The sequence below is a fragment of the Haematobia irritans genome, chromosome 5 (assembly GCF_050003625.1).
Source record: "Haematobia irritans isolate KBUSLIRL chromosome 5, ASM5000362v1, whole genome shotgun sequence".
Taxonomy (NCBI): Eukaryota; Metazoa; Arthropoda; class Insecta; order Diptera; family Muscidae; genus Haematobia; species Haematobia irritans.
This window is the reverse complement of record NC_134401.1, coordinates 163,811,554-163,830,683: the sequence shown is the minus strand read 5'-3', so window position 1 is coordinate 163,830,683 and position 19,130 is coordinate 163,811,554. Positions and strand designations below refer to the sequence as shown.

The window sequence follows — 19,130 nt, the reverse complement described above, 5'->3', positions numbered from 1 at the left end:
TTTGTCAAAATTTTATTTCTATAGAATATTTTCTCAAACTTTATTTATATAGAAAAATTACACAAAATTTTATTTTTATAGAATATTTTGTCAAAATTTATTTCTATAGAAAATGTTCACAAAATTTTATTTCTATAGAAAATTTTGTCAAAATTTTATTTCTTTGGAAAATTTTGCGAAAATTGTATTTCTACAGAAAATTTTCCGAAAATTGCATTTCTAAAGACAATTTTCTCAAAATTTTATTTCTATAGAAAATTTTGTCAAAGTTTTATTTCTATAGAAAATTTCGTCAACATTTTATTTCTACAGAAACATTTTTTTAAAATTTTATTTCTACACACAAAAAAAATTCTGTTTCAATCACGAAATTAATTGTTCCAATTAATTTTTTAATTGAAATGTCTTCAATAACGAAAATGATAGTATCAATCACAGTTTTAATTGGACATTAAATAAAAAAAACTTGATTAAAAAATTAATTGATTTCATTTGCAAATTTCATTTAATTGATTCAAATAAAAATCTAATTGATGTTGATTTCAAAACTCAATTAATTTTTTCATTAAAAACGTATATATTTTCAATTAATTACTTAACTGTTTAGTGTTTTTTTTTTTTATTAAAAAATTGATTGTTTGACATATATTTTTAGTTAAAAATTCCATCGCTTTTTTTATTTGACTTAGTCTTCTGAGTTTGATTAAAAAGTTTATTGTATCAATTAATTTTTTAGTTGAAAATTTTTAAAACTTTCAATCATTGACATAGTTAACTTTAATTTTTCTATCTTGATTAAAAAGTTAATTGTATCAATTAATTTACTAATTGAAAAAATTTTCAACTTCAATCAACTTTTTAATTGGAAATATTTTCGTGATATTTTTTTCTGTATATAGAAAATTTTCTCAAAATTTTATTTCTATAAAAAATTTCCTCACAATTTTATTTTTATAGAAAAATTTCCCAAAATTTTATTTCTATAGAAAAATTTTCCAAAATTTTATTTATTTTATTTTTATACTAAATTTTGTCAACTTTTTATTCTATAGAGATTTTGCAAAAATTGTATTTCTATAGAAAAATTTTGTCAAAATTTTATTTCTATAGAAAAATTTTCTCAAAATTTTAGGTCTATACACGGTTGAAAAAGACTGTTTTTCATATGTTTGGCTATAAACATTATATGTTTGGAACACAAATTTTTAAACACAATATTTTTGAGTGCAAGCATATAATGTTCATAAACTAGCATAACATGTTTGGGACATATATGTTAATATGTTAGAACATATTATGTTTGGGACATAAAATGTTTGTAAATATAATATGCTTGAATGCAAACATATATTAATTTAGAAATAGCCTATAAACATATATGTGTTTAGTAGCTTGGAGCGCTATTTAACAGGGAGCGATATTGAATTAAGTTGGTGGTTGTTGCTTGTTATTACAAAATTAACATTTTATTTTTCCTTGGGCAATTGATCGCTACTTCTTTTATCCTTACAAACTGTGTGGTCCGCTGTTCGAATCCCCGTCCGGCAAAAGGTAAAATTAAAATAAAAAAAAAATCATAAAATTGAATAATTTCTTCTACAATATTTGTATTACAGAAAAAGGTGCTAAGAACTAAAAAATCTCGTGGAAGTGAGAAAGATGTCGGGGAATATACAATTGGGCAGAAACAAAATTTGGAGCATTCAGGTCGAAAACCTATGTTGTTAGCACCTATATTACCTGTTTATTTTCATAATTCATTATGATTGTAAATATATAAAAAAATAAATAAAATTTTGAGCACAATATTGTTTGGGAGAATTTTTTTAAGCATATAATATTTTTGGGTGCAAAATGCTTCCAAACATATTATATGGTCACATAATAACATAGTTTTTTGGAAGACAACATTATTGAATTTGGATGCAAAAATACAACATGTTTGGAACTTAGACTACCCAAACATATATTGTTTAGACCAATATGCTTTCAAACATATTATATATTGGTAGAGATCAAACATATAAATGTTTGGGCAATACCCAAAAATGTATATGCCTGAAGCAAAATATGTTTGGGAGTATATGTTACAGAAGCGATTTTTTGTGAGGGTGTAGACAATTTCGTCAAAATTTGATTTCTATAAAAAAAAATTGTTAAAATTTTATTTCTATAGAAAATTTTCCCAACATTTTATTTCTATAGAAAAATTTTCCAAAATTTTATTTCTATAGACAATTTTCCCAAAATTATATTTCTACTTTCCCAAAATTTTATTTCTATAGAATATTTTCACAAAATTTTATTTCTTTAGAAAATTTTCTCAAAATTTTATTTCTATAGAAAATTTTCTCAAAATTGTATTTCTATAGACAATTTTCTAAAAATTTTATTTTTATAGAAAATTTTGTCAACATTTCTATAGAAAATTGGCAAAAATTGTACTTCTATAGAAAATTGTCAAAATTTTATTTCTATATAGAAATTTTCTCAAAATTTTAGGTCCATAGACAATTTCGTCAAAATTTGATTTCTATAAAAAAATTGTGTCAAAATTTTATTTCTATAGAAAATTTTGTCCACATTTTATTTCTATAGAAAATTTACTTAAAATTTTAATTCTATAGAAGATTTTGTCAAAATTTTCGTTCTATAGAAAATTGTGTCAAAATTTTAGTTCTTTAGAAAATTTTATCAAAATTTTATTTCTATAGAAAATTTGGTCAAAATTTTATTTCTATAGAAAATTTGGTCAAAATTTTATTTCTATAAAAAATGTTGTCAAAATTTTATTTCTATAGAAAATTTTTTCAAAATTTTACTTCTTTAGAAAATTTTCCAACATTTCATTTTTATAGATAAAATTTTCTAATAGATAAATTTCTATAGAAAATTTTTATAAGGGGCCTTTCAAGCTTCCCAATTTCGCTACTGTGTATCTGTAAAAGGAATGAGGATACTAGAATATACATTCCTAGGTATGTGCATTGTGCTGCATTATTGCTGCATCGCAACTCTGACTTTCAATGAAGTGTGAAAGCCCATTAAAATGCCATTGTTGTTGCATTAAACTCCAAAGCATCTGTTTTTTTGTTTTACAACAACACAGATACAATGGGGATTATGTTGATGAGGCTGTTGATAATGACGAATAGGGGAGAATGATGATGATAATAATGATGCTTTTAGCGACTAAAGCATGTTAATGTTAAGACATTCTCCTCGTGCAGTGAATTGTAAATTTGCTTTTTGGTTTGAGCTGCTCACAAACAAGTGATTGTTCTCGTTATTACACTTCTCTCCCATTCGCAGCGTTCTCTTGTATCCCCCAATACAATGACTACTTCATGGCTATTGTTGTGTATTTGGTCGATAGTGATGCATTTTTAAGTGATAAACTCTTCTCTTGTCATTATCTTCTTTAGTTGTACACGTTGTATATGCAGAGAGCAGGGTAATCCGTGTTGTTTCTGCTACTACAGTTACTTATGTTACTGTATTTGCCGTTGTCACTGAGTAGGGATTGTGTAATGAGAGTAAAAAATCAACATTTCATTTTACAACATTCTAGTTCATTTAATTTATAAATAACATATATAGAAAATTCAATTTGTTTATCTTATAAATAGGTTTAGTGCCATTAAGTGATCATTCAAAGTATTTCAAAACTGCTAATATTTTAAAGTATTTAAGAGGCAAATTTGAAAACACACTAGACATTTCTCTTTTTATTGGTGAAAGATCTATTAGACAAATGTTGACATAGACATCCCTATAATTCTGGCTCTTGCATTACTATATGTATATCCAAGAGAGTTTATTTGGTGCACGATATAATCTCCTCTTTTTTTCACGCCTAAAGGATATATAACAATGATGGCAAGGCAAGACAAGGTACAAATCAACTATTCTTTAAATTTCAACAGGGCAAAGTAGATTGTTGTTATTATTCATATTTAGATTCTTGTCATTTGCCATAATAGGGATTTGGAAGTCGAAAACTGGCATTTCGACTTTTTGAATTCAACTTTATGTTGTCTTCAAATACGAATTTGAAGATCGACTCTGAACGACTTTTGATGTCGGTAAAAATCGATCAATAAATTTTTAACGAATAAATCGAAAAATTGGCATAGGATTGGAAGGGAACGATGTAATTTATTTAAAATTATTTAAAAGGAGATGCATATGTGCAAACACACAGATAATATGAACGTGTAAAATTATGGGATTTAACCATAAAATCGATTTTTTCAATTTTTGAAAAACACCGAAAACTCTCAAAGTCGATAATTACCCATTTTTTAATTTTTCCAAATTTTGAAAAGTCGAAAAGTCTACTTCTTGATACTGCTTACAATCCCTACGCATTATATTAGATCTATCTAGGTACCGTGATGCAATGTTTGTCAAGCTCGCTTTGCATAAAGGGTCATGGGTTCAATCCCAGTTTCGACCGAACACCAAAAACTTGAGTAACACCGTTAATACTTTGGTATAAAAAGGAGGTCCCTTGTCATTGAGCTAAACATAGAATTGGGGATGGCAGAAATTTCATAGTTTTTTTTTTTATAGTTTTACCTTCTTCCTAATTTCTAATCTTAATGAAAATACGCAAATTACAAACTGTTAAGATTAAGATTCGATTTAAGTCGATCAACATTTGATCGAAAATCATTTAGATCATGAAAAATTCAATTCTTCCTCAGTAGGAACTGAGTCTCGGTAGGAATTTAGACTTCCAGAGCCACCGCGATGAAATGATTATCCCCGAATAGTAAAACTGGTGGCAATTTTGAATATTTAAAAAATCACAAAATGATTTATGTTAAATAAATCTTTCCTTAATATTACAAAATTTTCCATAGTATTCCATAGTATTCCATACTATGTTTTTCGGAGTTACATACGAAAAGGTAAGCTTCACTTCTTTGGTGAAAGGAAACAAACAAACAAACGGGCCTAAGAAAATCTAAACAAAGTGTAGTGCTAAACTCCAGTATTGTGTTGCGGAACATTGCCCATATTCATAATTGCAGTAAACCTGCATTGGTTTGAGACAGACAAAACAGTTCTTTTCAGACTTCACCTTCTTCTATATTTTCCCCATGTCGTCACTACACCATATTATTACTGTCGCCAGCATGGTTAGTGGTAGGTAGTGCATTGTCGTTTTGCAGTTAAGACAATAGCAGGCCATCATTTGAATGACTGCAATTTAGAGTATGAGCATTTTTTCACATGGCTTAACCATTCAACATCGTCAACGGTGCAAATCCATACAAGACAGTTTTTACCATTACCATAAGTCAGGAATATATGAGGTAGTAAACCTCAACACAACACAACCACACGAAGATCCATCTTATGTTTGTATTACAACAAACCCGTGGTGGGGAACACATTAAGTTCTTGGGTTTATGAAAAACAAAAAAACATTAGCGCCACCGTGCTGTCATAATTTCAATTTTATGGCAATATTTTCCCCTTTTCTCGTATTTGTTTGTTCTTCACTTTTTGAGTTATTGTTGATTGTTAGCAATGTTCACAGCATACCTCCTCATACTTCTCCTTCTTCCTCTGTTCTCAATCTATGTCCTGGCTCAAAGTCTTACAAAGGCCATAATAATTTTATTTAAACTGTTTTTTTTTTCTTTTTTTTTGCTTCCAGGAAATGAGAAATAAATATTACAAGTCAGTACTAAATAGTATGGCGCTATTATATGACATCTTGTGTCAAATGGCTAGAAAAGAATTCATTTTTTATTTGGCTTCCTCTCTAGAGATTTTGAATTTGTACGGGGACTAGAAAATTGAGATGGGAAAAGGAATCCTAGAGGAAAAAAAGACTCCTTAGTGATTCATGAACTAATTGCAAGGAGAGTAATTGACATGCAGGTAGAAAACATAGTTTTTTTTTAACAAAAAACGACTTCCTTTTGTAATATTTTTGTCTTAGAAAACGCAATTTTTCTTTTGGCCTTTATGTGCAACTCTTATTGAAATGTCTCTAAAGAGCATTTAGTACTAAGAAGAAACTTTGTCACTGTCAATTTGAAGCTTCATACACAGAAAAAAATTTCAAGAAAATTTTTCCAATTAAAATCTTAATAGAGTTTTAAAAAATATTCAATTAAAAATTTAATTGAATCAACAAAATTTTTAATTGAAATAAAAATCAATCACACAAATTAATAGTATCAATTAATTTTTTAATTGGATCAATTAATTTTTTAATTGAGTGTCAATTAATTTTTTAATTGATACTATCATTTCTGTGATTGAAGACTTTTCAATTAAAAAATTAATTGGATCAATTAATTTCGTGATTGATTCAGAAAAAAATTTTTTGTGTGTAGGTCTCTACTAACATAATATCTTGCAATTTGCACGCAAAAAAATATTAATAACATTTTTGCTTTTGTATTGATATGTTATACAAAGTATGTGTATGGAAAAGTGAATATTTATTGTGCATATTAAACTTTTGACGTTTTTTCCTGGGAAGAGCTACATTGGAAACAAAACTTAAAGAAAAAGTAATTTCTGTTCATACTCTTCTACATCGTGATATTTGTGCACCCATTGACAAGGCTATCTCTTAGTATTAAATGCTCTTTTATGTGTCTGACACATATTTTATCATCACCCTATCTCTTTCTCTCTCGCTCTCCGCTACCTAATTAAAAGATCTCTTTTTATTACTTTAAGGTGAGTATTAAGTTCGAGTTTAGCCGCTAAAATGAAAACTAAATCAGTTAAAAAAGGCATAAAATTATACATCTTTGTTGCAAATTTTATTATAACTTCATGAGGAATAGCCCAAAGCAACTTTTTACAAAATTTGTATTCCTTAAAATGGATTATTGAAGAAAAGTAATCGTGAAAAATGGCGAGTTTAACGTAATATCCACCTCTACAATGTAAAGTTTACAGGAATATTTCACCTACTCAACACATTTCTGTTTCTCGTCATCGTCCTCTCTCTCTTTCTCCGCTACATAAGTTGAATGATCTATGTTTATTACATTACAGAGATATTTCGCCTATTTAACACAGCTCTGTTTTTCGTTCTCTTAAAGATCATGGCAAAACTGAAGCGCTAGACAGCGTTGCAACAATGAATTTTAATTCTGGATCAACATTTTTCCACAATTGGACCAAAATTCGTACCAGCGGATATTTTTCCAATTTAAATTATTAGTTAAGATTTTACTTCGATAGAAAATTTTGTCAAATTTCTATTTCTATTCAATTTTTTCTATTTATTTCTAAAGAAAAAGTTGTATAAATTTTATTTCTATAGACAATTTTGTCAATATTTTATATCTGTAGAAATTTTTGTAAATATTTTATTTCTATAGAAAATTTTGTCAACATTTTATTTTTATAGAAAATGTTGTCAAAATTTTATTTCTATAGAAGATTTTGTTAAGATTTCATTTCTATAGAAAATTTTGTGAAAATTTTATTTTTATAGAAAATTTTGTCAACATTTTATTTTTACAGAAAATTTTGTCAAAATTTTATTTCTATAGAAAATTTTGTTAAAATTTTACTTCTATAGAAAATTTTGTCAAAATTTTATTTTTATAGAAAATTTTGCTAAAATTTTATTTCTATAGAAAAGTTTGTCAAAATTTTATTTCTATAGAAAATTTTGTTAAAATTTTATTTCTATAGAAAAGTTTGTCAAAATTTTATTTCTATAGAAAATTTTGCAAAATTTTTTTTGTATAGAAAGTTTTGTCAACATTTTATTTCTATAGAAAATTTTGTCAAAATTTTATTTCTATAGAAAATTTTTGTCAAAATTTTACTTCTATAGAAAATTTTGTCAAAATTTTATTTCTATAGAAAATTTTGTTAAAATTTTACTTCTATAGACACTTTTGTCAACATTTTATTTCTATAGAAAATTTTGTTAAAATTTAATTTCTATAGAAAAGTTTGTCAAAATTTTATCTATAGAAACTTTAGTCCACACTTTATTTCTATAGAAAATTTTGTCAACATTTTATTTCTATAGAAAACTTTGTCAAAATTGTATTTCTGTAGAAAAGTTTGTCAAAATTTTATTTCTATAGAAAATTTTGTCAAAATTTCATTTCTATAGAAACTTTTGTCAACATTTTATTTTTATAGAAGATTTTATTCAAATTTTATTTCTATAGAAAGGTTGTCAAAATTTTATTTCTATAGAAAATTTTGTCAAAATTTTATTTCTATAGAAAATTTTGTCAACATTTTATTTCTATAGAAAATTTTGTCAAAATTTTATTTCTATAGAAAATTTTGTTAAAATTTTACTTCTATTTAAACTTTTGTCAACATTTTATTTCTATAGAAAATATTGTTAAAATTTTATTTCTATAGAAAAGTTTGTTAAAATTTTATTTCTATAAAAAATTTTGTCAAAATTTTATATCTATAAAAAATGTTGTCAAAATTTTATTTCTATAGAAAATTTTGTCAACATTTTATTTCTATAGAAAATTTTGCCAACATTTTATTTTTATCGAAAATTTTGCCAACATTTTATTTTTATAGAAAATTTTGTCAAAATTTTATTTCTATAGAAAATTTTGTCAAAATTTTATTTTTGTAGAAAATTTTGCCAACATTTTATTTCTATAGAAAAGTTTGTCAAAATTTTACTTCTATAGAAAATTTTGTCAAAATTTTACTTCTATAGAAAATTTTCTTAAAATTTTATTTCTATAGACAATTTTGTCAAAATTTTATTTCTATAGAAAATTTTGTCAAGATTTTATTTTTATAGAACATTTTGTCAAAATTTTATTTCTATAGAAAATTTTGTTAAAATTGTGTTAAAATTTTATTTTTATAAAAAAGTTTGTCAAAATTTTATTTTTATAGAAAATTTTGTTAAAATTTTATTTCTATAGCAAATTTTGTCAAAATTTTATTTCTATAGCAAATTTTGTCAAAATTTTATTTCTATAGAAAAGTTTGTCAAAATTTTTTTTCTATAGAAAATTTTGTCAACATTTTATTTCTATAGAAATTTTTTTCAAAATTTTATTTCTTTAGAAAATTTTGTCAAAAATTTATTTCTATAGAAAATTTTGTCAAAATTTTATTTCTATAGAAAATGTTGTCAAAATTTTATTTCTATAGAAAATTGTCAAAATTTTATTTCTATAGAAAATGTTGTCAAAATTTTATTTCTATAGCAAATTTTGTCAAAATTTTATTTCTATAGCAAATTTTGTCAAAATTTTATTTCTATAGAAAATTTTGTCAAAATTTTACTTCTATAGAAAATTTTGTTAAAATTTTATTTCTATAGAACATTTTCTCAAAATTTTATTTCTATAGAAAATTTTGTCAAAAAAATTTTTCTATAGAACATTTTGTCAACATTTTATTTCTATAGAAAATTTTGTCAAAATTTTATTTTTATAGAAAATTTTTAAAAAATTACCGATTTGGCGAAAATGGACCAAAAACAATCAAATTCCATTTGGTCCGACCATCGGACCAAATTTAAAAATTATTAATTTTTTGGACCAAGTTTGGTCCGATCGGACCAAACGGCAATCCTGCTCTAGATGTCTCTGCCAACATAATATCATAATGTTTGCGTTTATGTGTCTCTCTCTCTCTCCCTCTCTCGATTATCTTGCGGTTTGACTCGACAAATATCAATAACATTTATGTTTTGGACAGACCTGCGTTGGAAAAACTGGATAACGAATTCGCAAAGATGCCTAAAACTCGTAAACCCTAATTAATGGGTTTGTTGTTGTTTTAAGAATAAGCAGAGATGAAAGTTTTACATTTTGCGAAGTCGTAAACCAGAACACGGATGGTAGTATAGTTACCATTTTCAATCATTCACCAACTAAAATCTTTGAAAAAGGTTTGAATTCAAACATTTGACAAATGTTTTTTTAGGGGTCAGTTTTATCGTCGACATTTTAACGCTTAGGAGGAATTGTTGTTGTGTGGGTTGTATGGGGCCTACATCTAATTATTGATTAATATTTGCATTGCAGCCAGAAGACATTGGGCATCGAATCGGGCAGCATTTAGTGATAAGAGAGAAGTTCACTAGAACTAGAAATGTTTGCTTGGATTGACAGTGAAGACAAATTCTTTTACATATATATATATATTAATAATAAAGTTTTTCAATACCATATATTATCGCCTCTAGCAATTTCAAATATTTATATTTAATAAATTTAAATATTTAAATTTCAATAAATCCTTTTAAATTCAATAAAAGAAAAAACAAAAACTTACCAAGTAGCAAGAGTTTAATGTCCTTTGCCGCCTGTATGCCATCCTCTTTGAGATTTTTCTCAATTTGCTTGGAGCGTTGTATGGCAGCGCGTTCCTCAGCTGATGTTGTGCAGCCCATGTTGCTTTTCTAGTTCTTGTCTGTTGTCCTTTGGTCCACAAAAAAAGTTCACTTACAAACGCTTAAAGCACCCAAATAGGCTGACTTGGCTGATAGTTGTCTATGAATTCTTTTTTTTATTATTATTTATATCTTTTAGTATTTGTGTCACACCTTTTATTTGGTTTTTATTTTTTTCTATCTATTATACGATGGTCTCTTGTGCTTTTTATGTATTCTGGCAATTGCTTTAGGGAATTATTTGTTGTTGTTTGTTTTTAATTAATACTATAAAAAATGTAAAGATTTCTATTAAAGTCTAATTCATCAGATAAATGTAAAGAAAAATTTCTTTTTTTCCAAATACTTAACGGTTAGAAAACCTTTGCGGAGCTTTTATTTACAATGTACAACAGGTATGTAAAATTATAAAAAGAAAATTATAGATGATCCAAGATTTCTTAGTAGTCCTTATTTTATTTATCTTAGATACTTTTATCAGAATCGATCTTCGCAAAAACATTTTCCCAGTAAAAGACTAAATTTCATTTCGAATTTTGTGCAGATCGAAAGTCGAACTTTTTTTTACGATGCCGTTAGGATCAGACCTAAAAAGTGATTTAATTCTACCTGGCTACGTAATTTCTTATCTTATCTCAATATCCATATAAATAATTCAAAATCTTTGCGGTAGAGACGTTGTTGCGATGTCCTAAAAAGAGGGTGGCATGAAATTCCACATCAAATCCCTTTAGAACTGATCTTCGGTTGGGCTGGTTAACACCTCGATTTATGATGTTTTCGGAATCCATGTTGATGGATTTGTCCGCAAAGAGAGTGGCATGACATTCCATTTCAAATCCATTTAAAACTGATCATCGGTAGGGCTGGTCAAAACCTACATTTATACAAAGCTGTTTTTTGCACTGATGAATTCCGAATCCATGTTGTTGGCTACCAACTGTAAAAATTCTGATCTTAGCTGGGATAGTACCGTCTGGTAGGAAGATATTGCTTTCTGTACCACTGCCGTGTACGCGGCGCCCAATGTCGTCCTTAATCCCTCATGTCTGTCATCGTCGGTCAGGTGGTTAATTGAATGTTAGTCTTATCGGAAATCGAACCGTATGGGCTTGGTTCGTTTGGACATTAAACTCCTGGATGTAGAATGGTTTGGTTGCACTTTATCAAGTGCTGGTGCGTGTGGAGGTCGCAGTGCTACCTCACCGAAAGTTTTTTTTGGACTCATGTTGCTGATGCTGTTTTGGAGTGACATCCAGTAGCAATCCACAGAGCAGTATTTTAAATCGTTCAATTTCATTGGGTATGGCTTATACAGGGAGTCCAAACGGGGGCCGCATAATCTATAAAGGTACAACCAATAGTCTCCTAGGTCTTTTGTATTGTTTCTTTCCCACAAGTGCTACCAGTCAATAATTTCAGGATGTTATTTTTACGTTCTCAACGTTTTTGGCTACCATTTATGCATGCATTCCAAAGAGGAACAAATTATCAAATGTCACACAAAGAACCTTGGGGTTCTTGCATGTGGTAGCCATTAATGTGGAAATCGAGCTTCAAGTTCACTTCCTTGGTCCACGATGTGATTGTAGTCGCTTTAGGAACAAGTTTCACTTTCCTGTTAACAAAGAAGTCCCTAAGTGTAGGGAGGTACACTCTTAACTATTTTCCGGATGTCTGGTATTTCGAGAGAGTTTGCCTCAAACATTATAGGTATGGGCCAGGAACCTTGCGCCAGTCTCTCCTATGTGCTTCAACATGTGCTATTTGCCGATGTCTGGTATTTCGAGAGTGTTGTGGCAAACATTGAAGGTATGGAACCTAGCGCCATTCTCTCCTATTCTCCTATACATTCTCCTATACATCCTCGTAGCCAAACCATCTGGGCCAATTGCTGTGGAGCTCTCGGCGGTCTTTAACACCTGGAGCACACACTTCTGGCTGATGACCATAAAGGGGCTGTCCTGTCTAAGTACATGGAAGAATCTCCTTTGCCTTTTGCTTGGTGGTGCCAGAGATTCGGCGACTCCATTATGTAAAAATGTTTGCAATCGATTTAGGAGCAGAAAGTTTCAGACTCCTACTAACAAAGAAGTCCCTAAGTGCAGGGAGGTACACTCTTAACTATTTTCCGGATGTCTGGTATTTCGAGAGTGTTGAGGCAAACATATAGGTATGGGCCAGGAACCTTGCGCCAGTCTCTCCTATGTGCTTCAACATCCTCGTAGGCAAACCTTCTGTGCCAATTGTTGTGGAGATTTTGGCGGCCTTTAGCGCCTGGAGCACACACTCCTGGCTGATGACCATAAGGTGGGTTGTCCTGTCTGAGTGCACGGAAGACTCTCCTTTGTCTTTTGCTTGGTGGTGCGACTCCGGACGACTCCACGATGTGAAAATGTTTGCAGTCGATGTAGGAGCAGAAGTTTTAAGATTCCTACTGACAAAGAAGCGCCTAAGAGCAGGGAGGTAAAACCTTCCCTATTTCCAGATCTCTGGTATTTCGAGAGAGTTGAGGCAAACATTGTAGGTGTGGGTCAGGAACCTTGTGCCAATCTCTCCTATGTGATTTAACACCCTCGTATCCAAATCATCTGAGCAAATTGTTGTGGAACTCATGGCGGCCTTTAGCGCCTGGAGCACACACTCCTGGCTGATGACCATAAGGTGGGTTGTCCTGTCTGAGTGCACGGAAGACTCTCCTTTGTCTTTTGCTTGGTGGTGCGACTCCGGACGACTCCACGATGTGAAAATGTTTGCAGTCGATGTAGGAGCAGAAGTTTTAAGATTCCTACTGACAAAGAAGCCCCTAAGAGCAGGGAGGTAAAACCTTCCCTATTTCCAGATGTCTGATATATCTCGAGAGTTGAGGCAAACATTGTAGGTATGGGCCAGGAACCAAGCGGTATTCTCTCCTATGTGCTTCAACATCCTTGTAGCCAAACCATCTGTGCCAATTATTGTGCAGCTCTTGGTGGCCTTGAGTGCCTGGAGCACACACTCCTGGCTGATGACCATAAGGGGGGGCTGTTCTGTCTGAATGCACGGAAGACTCTCCTTTGCCTTTTGCTTGGTGGTGCGACCCCGGACGACTCCACGATGTGAAAATGTTTGCAGTCGATGTAGGAGCAGAAAGTTTCAGATTTCTACTGACAAATAAGTCCCTAAGTGCAGGGAGGTAAAACCTTCCCTCTTTCCAGATCTCTGGTATTTCGAGAGAGCAAACATTGTAGGTGTGAGCCAGGAACCTTGTGCCAATCTCTCCTATGTGATTTAACACCCTCGTATCCAAACCATATGGGCCAATTGTTGTGGAACTCATGGCGGCCTTTATCGCCTTGAGCACACACTCCTGGCTGATGACCATAAGGTGGGCTGTCCTGTCTGAATGCACGGAAGACTCTCCTTTGCCTTTTGCTTGGTGGTGCGACTCCGGACGACTCCACGATGTGAAAATGTTTGCAGTCGATGTAGGAGCAGAAAGTTTCAGATTCCTGCTGACAAAGAAGTCCCTAAGTGCAGGGAGGTAAAACCTTCCCTATTTCCAGATCTCTGGTATTTCGAGAGAGTTGAGGCAAACATTGTAGGTGTGGGTCAGGAACCTTGTGCCAATCTCTCCTATGTGATTTAACACCCTCGTATCCAAATCATCTGAGCAAATTGTTGTGGAACTCATGGCGGCCTTTAGCGCCTGGAGCACACACTCCTGGCTGATGACCATAAGGGGGGCTGTTCTGTCTGAGTACACGGAAAATTCGCCTTTGCCTTCTGCTTGGGGTTTCGAGAGGTTTCAGATCGTAGACGACAACAGTTTGGATCCAAGATCGGACTCCTCCAAATGCTTGCGCTACTTTTCTCGCTTATGAGTAGCTACTAGCCGGTCGATCTCCTTAGTGAAACTCGGGATCATCTGGATCTACTTTCGGGATCTCGCCCCTTTTGCCTTTACCCAGTTAATAACAACTGGTTGTCCGTGGGATTCATACAGTTATAGAAAAAATGATAAAGCAATTAAATTTTCAAATATCTTCTTCCAAAATGGCAAGGCTTCAAGAGAAAAGTTCATTGGCTTAAGGGCACACATACAAAGGTGCCTCGTGAAGTTCACACTTCGGACATCTTTGTCTTTCTGGGTTCACAAGAGGTAGCCGCTAATGAACCTATAAATGCCAGATCGTATCTGCGACATGGTCCCCTCTGAATACCTGTTTCTCATATTCGCCAAAAGATGGCAGTGCTTTACCCGCTACAATACAAAGGTTGCCGTTTATTTGGCAGGATTGGGCAACTCTAGTGTTGCAATTTACCAACTGGCAGTTCTATTGTAAAGCTTGATAAAGCAAAAATTGAATTAAGTGCATCGATTAATTCAAAATTTTAACGACAAGTCAATTCGAATGTTCGACACCGGAAGAAGCGGTTGATGCAGTCAGAATCCAAAACATGCATTCTGTACCTCAATCAGAGTGGCAAAAATGCTTTGACAATTGCTTCAAACGCATGCAATAGTGAATAGATTTTTATGGGGAATATTTTGAAAAACAATAAAGCGATTTTCGATGATTTATATTTCGTCCCGAAATATAAAAGGCAAGCCGATAGGAAAAGGTATCTTTTTCAACCGATGCTCCCATCAGGTGACTGATTTTTGGGTTTTAAATTGTCTAAATTTTGGCTGATGGTGGAAGCCAAAGAGAGCCATTCGTACCCAACCCAAACACCTGTCAGAAGTCACTGCAATCTCATGACCCTGTTCTTTCGATTCATTAACCAAAGGCTGAGGTTTCTTTGCTTAGTGTTGACATCATCACCTCGAATAACAATAACTCATATTCATTTACGACAAGTAATAAAAAAAACCCATGCTATTTCCGCAGACCCCAAAACTCTCTTCGCAAGGACAGAAAAACTTTTCGAAAATTGCCAATTTCAGTAACGCAACTCAACTAAGGCAAAAATTTCGATGAAACGCAAAGAAAAACTCCAATTGACAAAAACAATTCATGTCATGGAAACCAAATAATTCTAACCGCTGTTACTATAAGGATCTTATATCATTGCCTTTTTGGCTTTAATATCCTTAATGCCTTTGTGAAATTCTATTTCGGAATAGAAATCAGTCCTACTTCTTATCACATAAGCACTATAGCAGCAGCAGCAGCAATAGTAATGTACAAGGACATTTCATTGCTTTTTTCATTTTTCAATCTAACAAATCAATATAGAAATGCAATTGGAAAAATGAATGAATGAGATTCTAAATACGAACATACATACATATGTGTTTGAATTGAAAAAAAAAAAAAACGGACTAACTTAACAAGGATTGCATGAGATTTTTTTTTCATTGCAAGGAATTTCTAGTACACAAAAAACATGAAATTTCCATTAACCTCATTGTTATGGAAAAGCAGGGTAGACTATTTTTCTTCTCTATGTGCATCACACATAGGACATGATAAGGACTTGTAGAAATTTTATTGCAATGTCCATGAAATCACACTTTATTGTGGCTGTTTGTTTGTATTCGATGGAAGCAACAGGAAATTAGACGATTATAAAGCCTTCCGCTACTGCAAAAAAAATTCCTTATAGAAAAGATACAATATTAGATTAAGTTGGGTTCTTTGCCAGTGACGCACTTAGATTACTAACAAGTGCGTAGGAATAGGCGTTAACCTTGTACCAGGTTTTTCAAGCGATTTTATTTTCCTGTCATATACATTTTTTCAAGTTTACATCAAATTTCTGAGCTATAACTTTATAATGGTGTGAATTATTTCCCCGGTTCTCCGTGTTACAAATAATAGTCACATTTTTTTGTTCCACATATAATAAAATTATATGGTTAACTAAATTGTTTACTTTTGAATTTACATGGGACCGCCTAAAAGTATGTAATTATTTTTATGGGAATTTCTGAAGAGAAGCAAACGGATCCTGAAGTAATATTAGACCAAAAACTTGTTTTGTCTGAAACAAATATTTTTATAAATTCTCTCCCACATTGGCTATAGGCTATGCAGGTCATTTGAGCAACACCCGACTAGAGAAAAAATCTTCGTCTGGTAAGGGCGATTTCGACTTTCCCGTTGGCAGAAAAAAGCGATAAAATTCCTATAGAAAATTTTGTCACAATTTTATATCGTAAATTTTGTAATATGGTCATTTTTTGTCAAAATTTTATTTCGATAAAAAATTTTGTCAAAATGTTATTTCTTTACAAAATTTTGTCAATATTTTATTTCTATAGAAATTTTTGTTAAAATTTTATTTCTATATACAATTTTTGCGGAATTTTATGTCTATAGAAAATTTTGTCAAAACTTTATTTCTATAGAAAATTTTGTCAAAATTTTATTTCTATAGAAAATTATGTCACAATTTTTGCAGGAATTTGTTTCTATAGAAAATTTTTGTAAAATTTTATTTCTATAGAAAATTTTGTCAAAATTTTATTTCTATAGAAAATTTTGTCAAAATTTTAGTTCTATAGAAAATTTTGTCAACATTTTATTTCTATAGAAAATGTTGTCAAAATTTTATTTCTATAGAAAATTTTGTCAAAATTTTATTTCTATAGAAAATTTTGTCAAAATTTTATTTATATAGAAAATTTTGTCAAAATTTTATTTTTAATAAATTTTTTTAATAATTTTATTTTTATAGAAAATTTTTTAAAAATTTTATTTTTATAGAATTTTTTTTTTTTAATTTTATCTCTATAGAAAATTTTGTCAACATTTTATTTCTATAGAAATTTTTGTCAAAATTTTATTTCTATATACAATTTTTGCATAATTTTATGTCTATAGAAAATTTTTTCAAAATTTTATTTCTTTTTCTATAGTAATTTTTTGTTTATTTCTATAGTAAATTTTGTAAAAATTGTATTTTTATAGATTTTTTTTTTTTAATTTTAGTTTTATAGAAAATTTTGTCAAAATTTGATTTCTATAGAAAATTTTGTCAAAATTTTATTTCTATGGAAAGTTTTGTCAAAATTTTATTTCTATAGAAAATTTTGTCAAAATTTTATTTCTATAGAAAATTTTATCAAAATATTATTTCTATAGAAAATTTGTTAAAAATTTTATTTCTATAGAAAATTTTGTCGAAATTGTAATTCTATTTAAAAGTTTGTCAAAATTTTATTCCTATAGAAAATTTTGTCAAAATTTTAGTTCTATAGAAAATTTTGTCAAAATTTTATTTTTATAGAAAATTTTGTCAAAACTTTATTTCTATAGAAAATTTTGTCAAAATTTTATTTCTATAGAACATTTTGTCAAAATTTTATTTCTATAGAAAATTTTGTCAAAATTTTAGTTCTATAGAAAATTTTGTCAAAATTTTATTTCTATAGAAAATTTTGTCAAAATTTTTTTTTCTATAGAAAGTATTGTCAACATTTTATTTCTATAGAAAATTTTGTCAAAATTTTATTTCTATAGAAAATTTTGTCAAAATTTTATTTCTATAGAAAATTTTGTCAACATTTTATTTCTATAGAAAATTTTGTCAAAATTTTATTTCTATAGAAAATTTTGTCAAAATTTTATTTCTATAGAAAGTTTTGTCAAAATTTCATTTCTATAGAAAATTTTGTCAAAATTGTATTTCTATAGAAAATTTTTGTAAAATTTTATTTCTATAGAAAATTTTTGTAGAATTTGGTTTCTATAGATAATTTTTGTAAAATTTTATTTCTATAGAAAATTTTGTCAAAATTTTATTTCTATAGATTTGTTTTCTGTTTTAGAGGAGGACCTCCTCCCCGACCAAATATCGAAAAGTGATGTAGCGTATCTTTTGTAAACGTCCCAGAAAATGTCAAGCAAATTATAAGCCTAAAGGGGCGGCCTCTCTTCCGTCCAATTATCACAAAATCAGGTATGAACTATTAATATCGTAGCCTCTCCCCAGTCCTCTGTACATTTCAAGTAACTCGGTAAAGTTTAATTGTTTTTCTGTATGTACTTAAGAGAAAAGGATGTCTCCCTATGCCCTTTTATTTTTATTAAAAAATCAGGAACCTGATATAAATTTCATAACCTCACCCATTTTTCCGTAAAATTTCAGTCGGGGGAGTTTAGTTTTGTTTTCACCGTACTTTGAAAAAAAGTTGGGCAAAGGGGTTGTCCCCCTCCCCGACCAAATATCGAAAAATAATGTAGCGAATTTTTAAAAAAAGTCGAACAAAGGGAAGGTCCCCCTCCGCCACCAAAAATCGAAATATTAAGTAGCGGATCTTTGCCTAGATGCCAACCCCAACCTTCAAGGAAAATTTGAAGCAAATCGGTCAATTGAATTTTATATAAAGATATTGTCAAAATATTTATAGAAAATTTTGTCAAAGTTTTATTTCTATAGAACTTCTTGAAAAATTTTATTTCTATAGAAAATTTTTTGCAAAACTTTATTTCTTTAATTTTTTTTTTGCAAAATTTCATTTCTGTAGAAAATTTTGTTAAAAGTTTATTTGTATCTCCTAAATGGAGAGAAACATCAAGAATTCTAACAATCTACCAAACAGTAAAAAATCGACCAGTTTTAGTGGAATTTTACCAACTATGGCAACCGAGCAAAGAACCTGACGTCAAGTCTCTCGAGTCGAATCCAGTAGACCCAGACCATTTGCTGAAACTAACGTTTAAATTGTCTTTACTTTTCAAGCTTTATTGACTTTGCTCTCTCTGATGAAACACACGATTCGCAAATGCTACAATAAGAAATGCTGGCA

General features: G+C 29.9%; 1 protein-coding gene across 5 annotated transcripts in view; it reads right to left on the bottom strand.

The window, feature by feature from the left end:
- Nucleotides 1-19,130, bottom strand: part of Galphao (G protein alpha o subunit) — a 159,243-nt gene that overhangs the window by 134,665 nt on the left and 5,448 nt on the right. For all 5 annotated transcript variants that reach the window (XM_075312545.1, XM_075312546.1, XM_075312548.1 and 2 more), the window contains exon 2: nucleotides 10,273-10,657. In XM_075312545.1, coding sequence (XP_075168660.1) covers nucleotides 10,273-10,390 — 118 coding nt within the window. In that variant the 5' untranslated portion in view covers nucleotides 10,391-10,657. The remainder of the gene's footprint in view (nucleotides 1-10,272; nucleotides 10,658-19,130) is intronic.